This window comes from Malus sylvestris, chromosome 7 (genome assembly GCF_916048215.2).
Source record: "Malus sylvestris chromosome 7, drMalSylv7.2, whole genome shotgun sequence".
NCBI lineage: Eukaryota > Viridiplantae > Streptophyta > Magnoliopsida > Rosales > Rosaceae > Malus > Malus sylvestris.
In genome coordinates, this window is record NC_062266.1 from 2,979,437 (window position 1) to 2,995,779 (window position 16,343).

At 37.9% G+C, this 16,343-nt stretch overlaps 3 protein-coding genes across 12 annotated transcripts in view; all 3 read right to left on the minus strand.

The window, feature by feature from the left end:
* Nucleotides 1–12,795, minus strand: part of LOC126629784 (eukaryotic peptide chain release factor subunit 1-3-like) — a 31,389-nt gene extending 18,594 nt beyond the window's left edge. Inside the window, exons 1-2 of one of the 6 annotated variants that reach the window (XM_050299914.1) lie at nt 12,755–12,795; nt 4,110–4,130 (exon numbers count right to left, since the gene is read on the minus strand). The gene's annotated coding sequence lies outside the window, so the exon portion shown is untranslated. Of the gene's footprint in view, nt 1–4,109; nt 4,131–12,730 lie in introns of all 6 variants that reach the window. The other 5 variants (XM_050299917.1, XM_050299911.1, XM_050299915.1 and 2 more) reach the window with 5 other exon arrangements.
* LOC126629785 (eukaryotic peptide chain release factor subunit 1-3-like) overlaps nt 1–12,795 on the minus strand; it is a 31,389-nt gene extending 18,594 nt beyond the window's left edge. For 2 of the 5 annotated variants that reach the window (XM_050299919.1, XM_050299923.1), the window contains exons 1-3: nt 12,755–12,795; nt 4,110–4,130; nt 1,909–3,444 (exon numbers count right to left, since the gene is read on the minus strand). In XM_050299919.1, the coding sequence (XP_050155876.1) occupies nt 2,041–3,390 (1,350 nt within the window). In that variant the 5' untranslated portion in view covers nt 3,391–3,444; nt 4,110–4,130; nt 12,755–12,795 and the 3' untranslated portion in view covers nt 1,909–2,040. Of the gene's footprint in view, nt 1–1,908; nt 3,445–4,109; nt 4,131–12,730 lie in introns of all 5 variants that reach the window. The other 3 variants (XM_050299922.1, XM_050299920.1, XM_050299921.1) reach the window with 3 other exon arrangements.
* Nucleotides 9,676–14,961, minus strand: LOC126629788 (uncharacterized). Its single transcript, XM_050299932.1, has 2 exons — nt 14,439–14,961; nt 9,676–9,765 (listed from the first exon to the last, which is right to left on the minus strand). The coding sequence occupies exon 1, from the start codon at nt 14,878–14,880 to the stop codon at nt 14,443–14,445; it is 438 nt and encodes a 145-aa protein (XP_050155889.1). The 5' UTR covers nt 14,881–14,961; the 3' UTR covers nt 9,676–9,765; nt 14,439–14,442.
* Nucleotides 14,962–16,343: the final 1,382 nt, after the last annotated feature.

The following is a 16,343-nucleotide window of genomic DNA, read 5'->3' on the forward strand; positions in this document are numbered from 1 at the left end:
TTGTTCCTTTTGACTCCGTCATCAAATTTGTAAAGGTGCATATAAAGCCATTGTTCAATGAAACGATTAGCTAACCCTTATTTTATGACAATAAAAAGGAAAACAAATACGATCAGTTAGAAACCAAATAAAATTTGACAAAAAAATGGAGATTGCAGGAGGTTGAAGAGGAAGGAGGGAGAGGATTGGGGTGAGGGAGAAAGGAGATGGAGTGGAAAACGATTCGTCAGGCCTAATCAATTCTAATTAGGGTGTTTTAATTATTATTTTTGTAAAAGAATAAGTGTGTTAATTATAGTAATAATAGAACTAAAACTAAAGATGTGGCATGTCCAAGTAAGTTGCCACATAAGGTGGTATAGAAATTATGGTATAATAATATGGCAAGAATAGCATTACTCGTAATGTATTATTGAATAGAGACGCTAGGTGACAGTGAACTTGTTTCATATAAGTTCTTCTCCTTTTAGTCGCGAGTTTTAAAGGGCATACCAAGTTAAAATCACCCAATTTCTTACCTATTTACAACATTGCCATTCTCCCTCACCAAAGCACGAATGCGTTGAGCAAATGAGTACTCACATAAATTACTGTAACAAACAAAACACAATGAAAATTTGCGAAAGGAGTCCAAGAAAACGTACATAACAAGAAACTAAATGAAGCAATGTAATTCCAATCTGAATTCATATAATACACAAATGTGTTAAGCTGAGCCCGACAGAGCTTTAAAAACTACGGAAACGAAGTAGATGATTTCAAATTACGATCGGTTAACACATCGAATGTCGAAAGTTTTGAGCTAACTTGAATGCAGAAAATTGCTCTCCATGCCAATCCGTCAACACCAAGCCTAGCATGATCTCTATAAATAAAGGTCATGAGGAGAGGGTTAGAGCATCAGTTCTAAACAGCCTCAAGCCGAAATTCCTAAGTGGAATTTCTCCCTGACACCCTTCACATATATCTCTCCCTAAAGTTCAGTTCTACAAGGAGAAGGCGAGAGAGAACTACATCGGTTTGATCCCCGTGCTAGGGCACATGTTACAGTCCTACAAATGGTGGCACTCGTGCTTGTGAACAAAGAAGGCTCGTAATAACGAGATGGTAGTCCAGGATTCGTTAATTCCTCTAGTATAACCCTATAGAAATTCCATATTATATGCTTGAATTTCTAACATCCTATGTCAAGCTCCTTGAGAACAAGTCAAAAGAGAAAGGTAACTGGAAAGATATTACCATAGAATTTCATAACAAGTAGACAGAATAGTATTTGTTCAAGAATATAAATGTTTAGCTCGGCTCGATCTCAATGATGAGCCAGAATGGAACTTAATGACATAAATCCACTTAAACCCTAACTTAAGTTGAAAGAAAACCATCACCAATACTAAATAACAAAAAGCACTACTGATATCACCACAATCCTTCATCTGCTTATATATCTTCACAAGGTCTTGACTGTTGATCATCCAAAGGAATCTCTTCTTAGCACAATATCCTCATTCAGAATGATAGATCAGTCTCTCCAGCCCGTTTGTAATCCAGAAATGATCGCCACATCAAGCTTTTCAGGATCAGATAACAATGTAGTGTCCTTCAAGAAATAAAAGATGATTAAGCGGCCAGTGGTTACAAAAGATATAGTGTTGTATATGATATGGAGGGGGAATAAATATAAACCTTGGTCAGGGCTGAGAATTTTTTGGAGCACTTCTCCGGAGCAGCAGTTGTAACTTTGGTGCAGGCTTTTTCACCCCCACCTCTTTGTGACCCAGATGTAATAACCACAGTAAGCCTTTCGGAATCAGATGATAATGCAAGTCCTTCAAGATACATAACATGATAAGAGGACCAGTCATTACAAAAGATTTAATAATATGACGTAGAGAAAGAAAAATTACAAACCTTGGTCGAGCCTGAAATTGTTTTGGAGCACCGCTCAGGAGCAGCAGCAGCCGCCACTGCCCCATGCGCGCTGGTGCAGGCTTTTTCACCCCTGCTTTCCTGCACCAGCATTGGGGAAAAGTTCAGTAATTCCTATTCTGAATCATAAGCAGCCTCTTCAACATCGTAAACTTCTCCATCCTCATCAACTTCATCATCACCAAACTCGTCGAACGACCTTATATCAAGCTGGTAGCGGAGAAGCCCTCCAATACCCCCAAAACCTCGACAGAATTGTGACCCCTCTTGTGATTTGTTGGTGACAAACTCAAGAGCACAACCAAAACGCTTGTACTCATCAGCAAACCATTCCAACAGTGACATCTTCTCCTGAATCTTTAGCTCTCCTTGGCTGGGAGGATCTTGAAAGTTGCTCATATTTTTTTCCTGCTCCTTGTCGAAATGTTTCACAACAATCTCATCAGTCTTTGAATTCTTTAACACATACCTATCGATCTCCAGATTTTCCCACACAATAAGTGTCTTAATTGCTCCCATCTCCAAAGCCTTTAGCGTGTCCTCTACGCCAACAACATACTTTCCTGTATCCTCATTAACCTCTTTAAAGTATTTTTCTAATAAGATCTGCTCCTGTATAAATTTCACATTGGACAGAAATTCGGCCGACAACTTAATAGCCTGATTGAATCCATCCTCTCCTCCATAAGAAATATCCACCACTTTCAGTATTTTCGCCTGCAGACGGGGATCAAACTTACCCGACTCACTAAGCTTAGTTTTGAAATCAGCTGATCCAGCCAGTATTAATCCTTTAACATTGGGCTGGTTAGTGGCTGGATTAATAAACAAACTTTTGGCAAGCTCTGCTGTCTTGATAACATGGTTGTCGCGTGCTTCCTCTCCAAGGCGAGCAAATCGAAGAGCTGATTGCCCACCTCTTCCGTGTTTCTTTGGCAGGTCAATGCGATACTTCTGAAGAACCTCCCTTACGTTACCACTCAATGTCCCGAAAAGAGTCCCCTTACCATCCATGATAATGAAACCAAATTTTTCACCACATTCTAAGAGTTCATTCAGAGCTTCGGTATGAAACTTGTTGTCACAGAGGTAAAGAGACACATTGATCGGCTTCAAAGGCTCAAAATCAAACGTGACCTTCTTTTCATTGCCATCTTCGGTAGCAATAGTTCCTGTAAACAGAGCAAGGCCATTTGGAGGAACCTTGTTATAGAGCTTGAGCCGCTGCTGAGCGGATGTAATTGCACCTTGAACAGACTGACGATTCACCCTACTTTTGATATTCGAAGCTGATCCTAATTCATCGCTAAGCATCTTCGTAACTCGAGGTATTTTATCACGGGGAGGAATGATGAGAGAAATCATACTGGTGCCATTGCCCCTTGCAGCTTCAAGTCCCTTGATCAGTTTCTTAATTCTCCATAGCTCAATGTTCTTATCAGGAGTCTCATGAGCATCGGCCATTATGAAGATGGATCGAGTACGAAAACAGTTGAAGCGAACAATTAACAGCCTGACCTACAACAAAACATTACACACACACAATTAGCACGACGACTTCAAGATCGAACTGAATTTATCAGAAGAAGATAAAGCCAACAAAATTCCAAAAACAAAAATTGAAAAAGTAAAAAACTCAAATACAAAACCCGAACGGGAAGCCAAGCAATTAAAACTGGAAGGAGAGGAATAAGCATTAAGCAAGCAGCGTATAATTATATACATGAGATTATTAGATGATATTCATAATCCATCCCTACAAACTTATGGATGATATCCAGCCACAAAATTAGGTTATACTGATCCAGCCAAAAATTAAAACAATTATAGCCATGAATCTTGATTGCAAATAAATTCCTGATCACGTTTACCGCACCCATTCTCGAAATTTATTGCATACAAAGCCGGCCTTGATGGCAATTGAAATTTATTGCTTACTGTTTATTATCTGTTATATGCTATGCATGTCGACCCTACTGTATATATTTTACTTTCGACAATGTTATTTTTTAGGAACAATATTAGAAAGTAAGAAATTTGACTGCTGAAAAAAAAAAATCCCTAATCAATCATTCAAACCTACGTACATAATCTGAAGAAGAAGAAGAAAATCCTAAACAGAACGGCAAAATACAAGAAAATATGAGTAAAAAGAAGAAGAAATTCGAAAAAAGCAAACTGACCGGACGGATACTGATACTAAACGGCGGCGGCGGAGCAGGGAAGAGAGATCAGACAGAGGGACTCAGAGCAGTGATGATACATACCCAACACCCCTCTCTTTCTCTTGAATTTATACGTATGCTAGTTACGCTATCCAGGCGGTGTCTCGCTCTTTCCTTTTCCTACTCGGAATCCAATTACTTGGTCGTCAAGGAAGTCAAGGCTAAAATTGGTATGGAAAAATATTCTGCCAGGATATTTTCCATTGATTTGATGAACTTAATTTATACAACTGACGTCCTACAATCTTGCTATACAACAAAGGAAACTAACTAATGTATCAATTACATATAAATTACAAATCAATTTCTCTTCTAAATCAATCCTTATAAGGTAAAATCTCATTGACTTTCCAACACTCCCCCTCAAGTTGGAGAGTGAATGTCAAGAACTCCTAACTTGCGCAAAATTCCAGTAAAAGCAACTTCCCCCAAAGCCTTGGTAAACACATCAGCTGGCTGTTGTGCAGAACGAATATGACTAGTCACAATTGAACCTTCTTGAATCTTGTCTCTAATAAAATGGCAATCCATCTCGATGTGTCGAGTTCTCTCATGAAAAACCGGATTAGCAGCGATGTGTAATGCTGCTTTGTTGTCACAGAAAAGCGTCACAGGTTCATAATGAGGTAGTTGCAAATCATGTAAAAGGTATCGTAACCATGTAAGTTCACAACTAGTCCCTGCCATGGCTCGATATTCAGCTTCGGCTGAAGAAAGTGAAACCGTCTTTTGTCTTTTGGACCGCCAAGATATTAATGAATTTCCCATAAAAATGCAGTACCCAGTAGTGGATCTCCGAGTAAGTCGACAACCTCCCCAATCAGAGTCACTATAAGCTCTCAATTTTAGATTATTTTCTGCTGAAAAGTACAAGCCTTGACCTGGAGTAGTCTTGATGTACCGTAAGAGCCTGAGAGCTGCATCAAGATGTGGTTTGCGAGGTTCATGCATGAACCTACTGAGAACGTGAACTGTGTAGGTGATATCAGGTCGAGTGATGGTTAGATATATTAAGCGTCCTACTAACCTTCGATATCGAGATGGATCATTGAGTATTTCGCCAGAATCTGAGAGCTTGAGGTTTTGCTCCATTGGAAAATTGACAGGTCGTGTACCCTGCAAGCCAGCATCTTTGAGTATATCCAAAGCATATTTTCTTTGTGAAATACATATGCCTTTCTTTGAACGAGAGACTTCAATCCCCAAAAAGAATTTCAAATCCCCAAGGTCTTTGATACGAAACCTAGTGTGAAGAAACTGTTTGAGGGAAGAGATAGCTTTTTCATCATTACCTGTGATTAATATGTCGTCAACATAAATCAGAAGGGCAGTAAAAGACTTTCCACATTTACGAGTGAAGAGAGAGTAGTCCGCTTTAGACTGAACATAACCAGCAGCGTGAACAGCTTCCGTGAACTTTGCAAACCATTGGCGAGAGGCTTGCTTGAGGCCATACAATGATTTGTTAAGGCGACACACTAGGTTCTCCCCCTGTCGCTGAAAACCAGGTGGAGGAGACATGTAAATCTCTTCTTGAAGATCACCATGAAGGAATGCGTTATTGACATCGAGCTGATTAAGTGACCAATTACGTGCAGCAGCAAGAGCAAGCAAGCAACGAACAGTAGTCATTTTTGCAGTAGGAGAAAATGTATCATGGTAATCAATGCCTTCGGTTTGGGTGAAACCTTTGGCAACAAGACGAGCCTTATACCTTTCAATAGAGCCATCAGAACGATGCTTGATTTTGTAGACCCATTTGCAGCCGATGGGTTGCTTCCCGGGAGGGAGAGTGGTAAAGGTCCATGTATTAGTGGATTCCAACGCATCAATTTCAGATTGCATGGCTTGTTGCCATCGGGGATCAGATTTAGCCTCTGCAAAAGAATGGGGTTCCACAGCGCGACTGATTTGGCTAATAAAGGCCAAATGTTTGGGTGAATATCGATGGTATGAAAGGAAATTACAAAGCGGATAACGTGTACCTGGTGTGAGACTTGAAGACGAAGACAACGATTGTTTGGGTCCCCGCAATGCGGCCTGGTTGCAGACAAAATCCTTGAGGTAGGTAGGAGGACCTCGAAGACGTGTTGACTGGCGAATAGGTTGTGGTGGTGGAGTTGAGGGGGCAGGTTGTGGTGGTGACGCAGGAGAAGTCAAAGTTGGGTCATGAGGTGGTGTGAATAAGGTGTCAGGTTCTTGGGGGTTGTGTGGAGTGGTTGTTGATGAGTCATGAAGTTCTTGTGGTTGACTAGGTACAATGGTTAAGTCATGAGGTGGTGTGAGTGAGGTGTCAGGTTCTTGGGGGTTTTGTGGAGTGGTTGTTGATGAGTCATGAAGTTCTTGTGGTTGACTAGTCAAATCAAGGATTGGTTCAGGAGTGGGAATGATAGATTTGGTGGTGCTGTGATCTTGACCTTGAAAAGGGTAAACATTTTCGTGAAACACGACATCACGACTTGTAAAGATTTTTTTGGTAGACAAATCATAAAGCTTGTAGGCCTTTTGCCCTTGTGGGTAACCGAGAAAAACACACTTCTTGGCCCTAGGGTCAAATTTGGTAGTAGGTCCAACAGTAGTGGCAAAGGCAAGACACCCAAAAACCTTCATGTGGCTATAAGAGGGGAATTTATTATGCAGCTTTTCGAAGGGGGTTTTCTTTGAAAGAAGCAAAGTAGGTAAACGGTTAATCAAGTAAACCGCTGTGTAGATACATTCCCCCCAAAAAGGAAGAGGAAGATGTGCTTGAAATCGCAAAGCCCGGGCCACTTCAAGGATATGGCGATGTTTGCGCTCGACTACCCCATTTTGTTGGGGAGTATAGACACAGGTATGTTGGTAAATGGTCCCTTGTTCTAGGAAAAAATCTTTCAACGAAACAAACTCTCCCCCATTATCCACACGGATGTTTTGGATATTAGTATTAAACTGGGTACGAACCATAGAAAAAAAAGATTTGAGTAGGCCTTGTGTTTCATGTTTATGGTGCATTAGGGAAACCCAAGTGAAACGGGAATAATCATCCACTATAGTAAAAAAATAGTGTGCCCCAGACATGGTAGGAATTTTATGAGGACCCCAAATGTCACAATGAATAAGGGAAAATGGTCTTGAAGTTGAGATTGAACTAATGGGAAAAGGAAGGCGAGTCTGTTTAGCCAAATGGCAAGCATCACACACACCATTGAATTGTGATGGACAATCTAACGATGACTTGGCTAAAAACTGCAAACGGGATGAAGAGATGTGTCCTAAACGACGGTGCCACAAATCAGCAGCAGAAATAGCTAGGTGACAGGTTGGGCGAGGGATGGAAGGTGCTTTGTTAGACGCCAATGCCACGAGATAGTAAAGTCCATTACGTTCTTTACCCAAGCCAATCGTCGTCCTCGTAGCCAAGTCCTGCAAAATACACCAACGAGGAAAAAAAGTCACTGAACATTGTAATCCTTCTGTAAGCCGACTCACAGACATAAGATTAACTTGAAAGGTAGGCACACATAAGACATCGCGTAAATAGAGGTAAGAGTTAAGAGATAGAGTCCCCGTTGAAGTGATGGGTGCACTCTCTCCACTGGGAAGAAGCACTTGTGGCATAGAAGGCTTCATAACTTTCCTGTTTAGTAAGTTAGGGGTTGAGACGATGTGGTCCGTTGCCCCACTATCAATAATCCAACGAAGATCAGGCACTAACTTTGACAGACCTTTAGGAAGACTACAAGAAATATTGGAGTGATCAAGAAAAACTGGATGAGAAGCATTAGTCTTGCTTTCATCTTTGATGTCTTGATTGCTGCCCATTGTGAAGAGGACAACTCAAAGAAACTCGCAATATTCTAAGCTAGGAGATCAATGGCGGAAGCAAAGAGCTAGGAATTAACCTGCTCTGGTACCATATAAAATTGGTATGGAAAAATATTCTGCCAGGATATTTTCCATTGATTTGATGAACTTAATTTATACAACTGACGTCCTACAATCTTGCTATACAACAAAGGAAACTAACTAATGTATCAATTACATATAAATTACAAATCAATTTCTCTTCTAAATCAATCCTTATAAGGTAAAATCTCATTGACTTTCCAACAGTCACGCGGTAGGTCTCCGACAAAAATAATAATAAAATAAGTCCACGCGGTAGGTTTTCATGCGTGATCCGATGGGTTTTTGGGCCGAATCTGGATGGGCTTTAAAGCCTCGGGCCAGTCAAATAAACCCATTTCCAACGAGCTGACTTTTTGTTTATTTATTTTAAATCAATCTATACAATTTTTTAGTTAATTCTAAATTTTTCATTAATTGACTGATTATTTGACGGATTATTTGACGGAGTTGGACAGTTTCGGGGGTTAAATAGAGTATGTAAGCATTTAGTCTAGCTTCAAATTTGAGTTTCAGATAGTAAATGAGATCAAAATTTTAAAGAGTATAAATGTAATTTAGCCTTTAGAGTATCCAATCATATGCTCTCTTTTAAAATCAAATTTTAGCTAAAAAATTAAAATTTATTTTGGATGTAGAAGTTCCCTATAAAAATTGTAAGGCCATCGTGCCCTTGAATCTAGGGAATAATAATTTTGTTTTAAATTATTTTTTGGTTCAAATTGATACTTTTTAAGAAAATGAAAAACCTTCAATTATTTTATGAATATCTAACACGCGTTTCAATAATCATCTGATTTGTATCATATTCAAGGACTATTGAAGTGAAAATACTTGATTCATAAAAGTCTTGACATACTCTACTTGAGTGTACTACGGTTAAAAAACAAGAGTAACTTTAAGTCACACCTCCTACACACCTTGAAGCCGTGACATTTGTAGACACCAAAATTTCACAAGTGTGAATCGGGAGTTCAATTATACAAAAGAAAAATCAAATTATTCTACAAAGAGATAAAGTGGACCTAAAGCATTATCTCTTGTTGTGTACAATTGTAACTAATTTGTGAAGAAAGCTCCAATGTGCATACAATTGGGGTACGAAGCTTCAAGTGGGTTGCTCATACAACTTCTGATTAAAAGCACCGAGAGAAAGAAAACCAATAAGAAATTCCAAAGCTCTGCCAAATTGCATTGCAGTTTCCAACTTTACTTTCTTCAACTTCCTCCAGCCACACCACAAATTCAAAAAGCACTTTCTAGATTCTTTATCATAGTTGTGAAAAATTATCAAGCCCCACTCACACGAGCTAGTTCCTTACCACCAAAACAAAATTACCGCATACCACATAAAATAATCTTGTGATGTCTGTTTGATCAAAATTAAGCTTCTACATCCATTGATCACACAAACATATTTTGGTCTTTTCAAACATTTTTAAAGATCGCATTAGAGGATTAATTCTTGTAAAGAATTTACCCTATAAATCGCAAGTATTCACTTGTTAGATGTAAAATTTATTCTTTCGTACATGTATTTTACATTTTTTTTCCAAGAATTTGCGTGCTTTGCAGTAGGTAAGGATTTGGAAACAAATTTAAAAAAAATTAACCAAGATTTTCTCAAACCCGTACAAGATAGAAAAAAACTAATTAAGAATGGGATAAAAACAGTATTAGTGGTAATATGAACAGCCAACATAAAACTACCCTTTAATTAAGACAAAACCTAATTAATAATTCACGCCAATTGAGGGGAAATCAAGATGTTGTTCCAGCAGCTCGTAAACATCTTGGCAGCTCTGTACCGAATCTGGAACGGCGTTGCAATCATCAAACAATGCCGTCAAGTAATTAGTAACAGAATCATCGTCGGACCCATCAAAAACACCATCCGCCGCGAAATCAATGCTGTCGGCCAAGAAGATATCGATATCATCAGCAGCGGCAGCACTAACTGGATCGATCACCGTGGAAGAAGTAGAAGTAGATTGTTCTGAAGCCTCCGGCAAAAACTCCTCGATATAAAACATCACGTCATCCTCAAAACCCTCGAAACCCTTGCTTGGTTTCGACTTCTTGAACGATGTTCGGTGATGCAGCTTCGTGGAGCTTTTGGGTCGACGCGGTTTCTGTTCGTCGCGCTCTCTGTTGGACGCCGACTTCACCATTGTCGTCGGATCTTCACTCTTCCTTCTACCTACGTACGCACACAAATCACGAAACACGAAGAAGTCTGAACTCTCAACAAACAGAACGAGTTGCCAAGTTTTGCAAAAGTAAACAAAATAGATGGATCGTGTAGGTATATATAGGGATTAGTAAATATTTTTTTAGGTTTTTTTTAGATATTTCTATGTAATTTGAAAGAGAGTTTCTAATTTGTCTACATTTTTTCTTTTTATTAATTTCCTAAATTTGGTAGGAAAGTGTTCTCATGTCGTTTTTAAGGAAAGTGCTCCAATGTCCTTATGTCGTTTGACGGACGTAGCTGAACTCCATTACTCCAACAAATATGGTATTAGAGCATGCACTCTAGTTAATTAGTAGCATACATGGTTTTAGTAAAGGAAATTTTTTGAAATGTCATATGAAGTGTGTGTGTGTATATATATTTTAATTTGTCATGTAAGTTAAAATTTAAGCGATTTGTCCCATCAAGATTCGAAAATCATTAATTTGTTATCTCATAATTATTCTGTTAAGTTTTTTTTTATCTAAAATATGTCACGTGCAAGTTTTTAAAGAACATGATTGGCCATGTTGAATTTTCAAAGCTTGCAATTAGTTAAACTTCATGTTAGTGAGCCTAATATATTTTTTTAGTAGTTCACCATAAGTATAGGAAACGAACGTAACATGTTTTTTTTTTTCGTACCAAAAGATAAACAGAGAACTTATTAAAAAGAAGTCAAAAGTTGGAACCAAATTCTCGTCTATAGAAATAATAAATAAATAAATGAATAAACTCGTGAAAAATGAGATCAAAAGTCCAAAATAAATTTCATTTAGGTGGAAACTTAACGGTGACACACCCCAACTTTGATATTCCAAAATATTAGGGTAGACACGTGCTAGCCAACACCCGAGGGTGACGAAGCCATTTAACTAAAAATACGTAATTAGAATGAATTAAACTAAAATAGAATCGTGTTCAGAGTATACAGCTAATTGAAAATAATATGAAAGAATGATTATAAGAAGGTACGAACCGAGGAATAAGACCTACGCAAAGGAAGCTTGTAGATGCCTAAGAAGAAATGTCCTGACATCGGGATTGTGTGCCTTGACTCTAACTCCTGAGGGGGGGGGGGCGCAAAAACAGAAAATGTGAGTGGACCAACGTTTACAATAATACTAATAATAGGAAACCATTTTATTTATGAACATACTAACCCCCTGTTTTGAAAACACATATATAGTACTACATAGTAAGTTTTCTGAAAACCCTAGCATGCCATGAAATCGTTCGTAAAACAAGTATGAGTAAAACCATGCTCAATAACAGTGCAATCATTGCCCGAAGGCAAATCCATAAATCTCATCAATATTGTACTCTCTAGGGGCATCATAGTTGCCCGAAGGTAGTACATGTCCATCACCCGAAGGTGAAGCTGAATAAAAGAGCATACATACACACCAACACTAGTTGTGGCTAGTGAAGTTGTTTGACACCGTTTTCGGCGGTGAAGTTGGAGGAACCTTGTTATAGAGCTTGAGCCGCTGCTGAGCGGATGTAATTGCACCTTGAACAGACTGACGATTCACCCTACTTTTGATATTCGAAGCTGATCCTAATTCATCGCTAAGCATCTTCGTAACTCGAGGTATTTTATCGCGGGGAGGAATGATGAGAGAAATCATACTGGTGCCATTGCCCCTTGCAGCTTCAAGTCCCCTGATCAGTTTCTTAATTCTCCATAGCTCAATGTTCTTATCAGGAGTCTCATGAGCATCGGCCATTATGAAGATGGATCGAGTACGAAAACAGTTGAAGCAAACAATTAACAGCCTGACCTACGACAAAACATTATACACACACAATTAGCACGACTTCAAGATCGAACTGAATTTATCAGAAGAAGATAAAGTCACCAAAAACAAAAATTGAAAAAGTAAAAAACTCAAATACAAAACCCGAACGGGAAGCCAATCAATTAAAATTGGAAGGGGAGGAATAAGCATTAAGCGAGCAGCATATAATTATATACATGAGATTATTAGATGGTATTCATAATCCATCCCTACAAACTTATGGATGATATCCAGCCACAAAATTAGGTTATACTGATCCAACCAAAGATTAAAACAATTATAGCCATGAATCTTGATTGCAAATAAATTCCTGATCACATCTACTCCACCCATTCTCGAAATTTATTGCATACAAAGCCGGCCTTGATGGCAATCGAAACACTATGTGAACATGTTGTACACGATGCTTACTGTTTAATATCTGTTATATGCTATGCATGTCGACTCTACTGTATATATTTTACTTTCGACAATGTTATTTGTTAGGAACAATATTAGAAAGTAAGAAATTAGACTGCTGAAAGAAAAAAAAAAACCCTAATCAATAATTCAAACCTACGTGCATAATCTGAAGAAGAAGAAGAAAATCTTAAACAGAAGAACAAAATACAAGAAAATATGAGTAAAAAGAAGAAGAAATTCGAAGAAAGCAAACTGACCGGACGGATACTGATACTAAACGGCGGCGGCGGAGCAGGGAAGAGAGGTCGGACAGAGAGACTCAGAGCAGTGATGATAAATACCCAACAACCCTCTCTTTCTCTTGAATTTATACGTATGCCAGTTACGCTAGCGAGGAGGTGTCTCACTCTTTCCTTTTCCTACTCGGAATCCAATTACTTGGTCGTCAAGTCACGGCTGTCACGCGGTTGGTCTCCAACAAAAAAATAATAATAAAATAAGTCCACGCGGTAGGTTTTCATGCGTGATCAGATGGGTTTTTGGGCCGAAACGGGATGGGCTTTAAAATCTCGGGCCAGTCAAATAAACCCATTTCCAACGAGCTGACTTTTTGTTTATTTATCTTAAATCAATCGAAACAATTTTTTAGTTAATTCTAAATTTTTCATTAATTTTTTGGGCAACTCAAGACAAGTGGGTCCTATTCTTCCAACGCGAGAGTTCTAACGGATTATTTGACAGAGTTGGACAGTTTCGGGGGTTAAATGGAGTATATATGTAAGCATTTAGTCTATCTTCAAGTTTGAGTTTTAGATGGTAAATGAGATCAAGTTTGAATTTTAGCTAAAAATTAAAATTTATTTTGGATGCAGAAGTTCCCTATAAAAATTGTAAGGCCATCGTGCCCTTGAATCTAGGGAATAATAATTTTGTTTTAATTTTTTTTTTGGTTCAAATTGATACTTTTTAAGAAAATGAAAAACCTTAAATTATTTTATGAATATCTACCACGCGTTTCGATAATCATCTTATTTGTACCAATATTCAAGGACTATTGAAGTGAAAATACTTGATTCATAAAAGTCTTGACATACTCTATTTGAGTGTACAACGGTTCAAAAACAAGAGTAACTTCAAGTCACACCTCCTACACACCTTGAAGCCGTGACATTTGTGGACACCAAAATTTCACAAGTGTGAATTGGGAGTTCAATTATACCAAAGAAAAATCAAATTATTCTACAAAGAGATAAAGTGGACCTAAAGCATTATCTCTTGTTGTGTACAATTGTAACTAATTTGTGAAGAAAGCTCCAATGTGCACACAATTGGGGTACGAAGCTTCAAGTGGGTTGCTCATACAACTTCTGATTAAAAGCACCGAGAGAAAGAAAACCAATAAGAAATTCCAAAGCTCTGCCAAATTGCATTGCAGTTTCCAACTTTAGTTTCTTCAACTTTCCTCCAGCCACACCACAAATTCAAAAAGCACTTTCTAGATTCTTTATCATAGTTGTGAAAATTTATCGAGCCCCACTAACACGAGCTAGTTCCTTACCACCAAAACAAAATTACCGCATACCACATAAAATAATCTTGTGATGTCTGTTTGATCAAAATCAAGTTTCTACATCTATTGATCACACAAACATATTTTGGTCTTTTCAAACATTTTTAGAGATCGCAAGGATTAATTCTTGTAAAGAATTTACCCCATAAATCGCAACCCTATTCACTTGTTAGATGTAAAATTTATTATTTCGTACATGTATTTTACATTTTTTTTTCCAAGAATTTGCGTGCTTTGCAGTAGGTAAGGATTTGGAAACAAATTAAAAAAAAAAATTAACCAAGATTTTCTCAAACCCGTACAAGATAGAAAAAAACTAATTAAGAATGGGATAAAAACAGTATTAGTGGAATATGAACAGCCAACATAAAACTACCATTTAATTAAGACAAAACCTAATTAATAATTCACGCCAATTGAGGGGAAATCAAGATGTTGTTCCAGCAGCTCATAAACATCTTGGCAGCTCTGTACCGAATCTGGAACGTCGTTGCAATCATCAAACAATGCCGTCAAGTAATTAGTAACAGAATCATCGTCGGACCCATCAAAAACACCATCCGCCGCGAAATCAATGCTGTCGGCCAAGAAGATATCGATATCATCAGCAGCGGCAGCACTAACTGGATCGATCACCGTGGAAGAAGTAGAAGTAGATTGTTCTGAAGCCTCCGGCAAAAACTCCTCGATATAAAACATCACGTCATCCTCAAAACCCTCGAAACCCTTGCTTGGTTTCGACTTCTTGAACGATGTTCGGTGATGCAGCTTCGTGGAGCTTTTGGGTCGACGCGGTTTCTGTTCGTCGCGCTCTCTGTTGGACGCCGACTTCACCATTGTCGTCGGATCTTCACTCTTCCTTCTACCTACGTACGCACACAAATCACGAAACACGAAGAAGTCTGAACTCTCAACAAACAGAACAAGTTGCCAAGTTTTGCAAAAGTAAACAAAATAGATGGATCGTGTAGGTATATATAGGGATTAGTAAATATTTTTTTAGGTTTTTTTTAGATATTTCTATGTAATTTGAAAGAGAGTTTCTAATTTGTCTACATTTTTTCTTTTTATTAATTTCCTAAATTTGGTAGGAAAAGTGTACTCATGTCGTTTTTAAGGAAAGTGCTCCAATGTCCTTATGTCGTTTCACGGATATGACGTCGCTGAACTCTATTTCCCCAACAAATATGGTATTAGAGCATGCACTATAGTTAATTAGTAGCATACATGGTTTTAGTAAAGGAAATTTTTTGAAATGTCATATGAAGTGTGTGTGTGTGTGTGTATATTTTAATTTGTCATGTGAGTTAAAAGTTTAAGCGATTTGTCCCATCAAGATTCGAAAATCATTAATTTGTTACTTCATAATTATTCTGTTAAGTTTTTCATCTAAAATAAGTCATGTGCAAGTTTTTAAAGAACATGATTGGCCATATTGAATTTTCAAAGCTTGCAATTAGTTAAACTTCATGTTAGTGAGCCTAATATATATTTTTTAGTAGTTCACCATAAGTATAGGAAACGAACGTAACATATTTTTTTTCGTACCAAAAGATAAACAGAGAACTTATTAAAAAAAGTCAAAAGTTGGAACCAAATTCTCGTCTATAAAAATAATAAATAAATAAATGAATAAACTCGTGAAAAATGAGATCAAAAGTCCAAAATAAATTTCATTTAGGTGAAAACTTAACGGTGACACACCCCAACTTTGATATCCCCAAATATTAGGGTATGCACGTGCTGGCCAACACCCGAGGGTGACGAAGCCATTTTAAACACACATAACTAAAAATACGTAATTAGAATGAATTAAACTAAAATAGAATCGTGTTCAGAGCATACAACTAATTGAAAATAAGAATGATTATAAGAAGGTACAAACGGAGGAATAAGACCTACGCAGAGGACGCTTGTAGATGCCTAAGAAGAAATGTCTTGATGTCGGGATCGTGTGCCTTGACTCTAACTCATGAGGGGGGCGCAAAAACAGAAAAGATGAGTGGACCAAAGTTTATAATAATACTAATAATAGGAAACCATTTTATTTATGAACATACTAACCTCCTGTTTTGAAAACACATATATAGTACTACATGGTAAGTTTTCTGAAAACCCTAGCATGCCATGAAATCGTTCGTAAAACAAGTATGAGTAAAACCATGCTCAATAACGGTGCAATCATTGCCCGAAGGCAAATCCATAAATCTCATCAATACTGTACTCTCTAGGGGCATCATAGTTGCCCGAAGGTAGTACCTGTCCATCACCCGAAGGTGAAGCTGAATAAAAGAGCATAC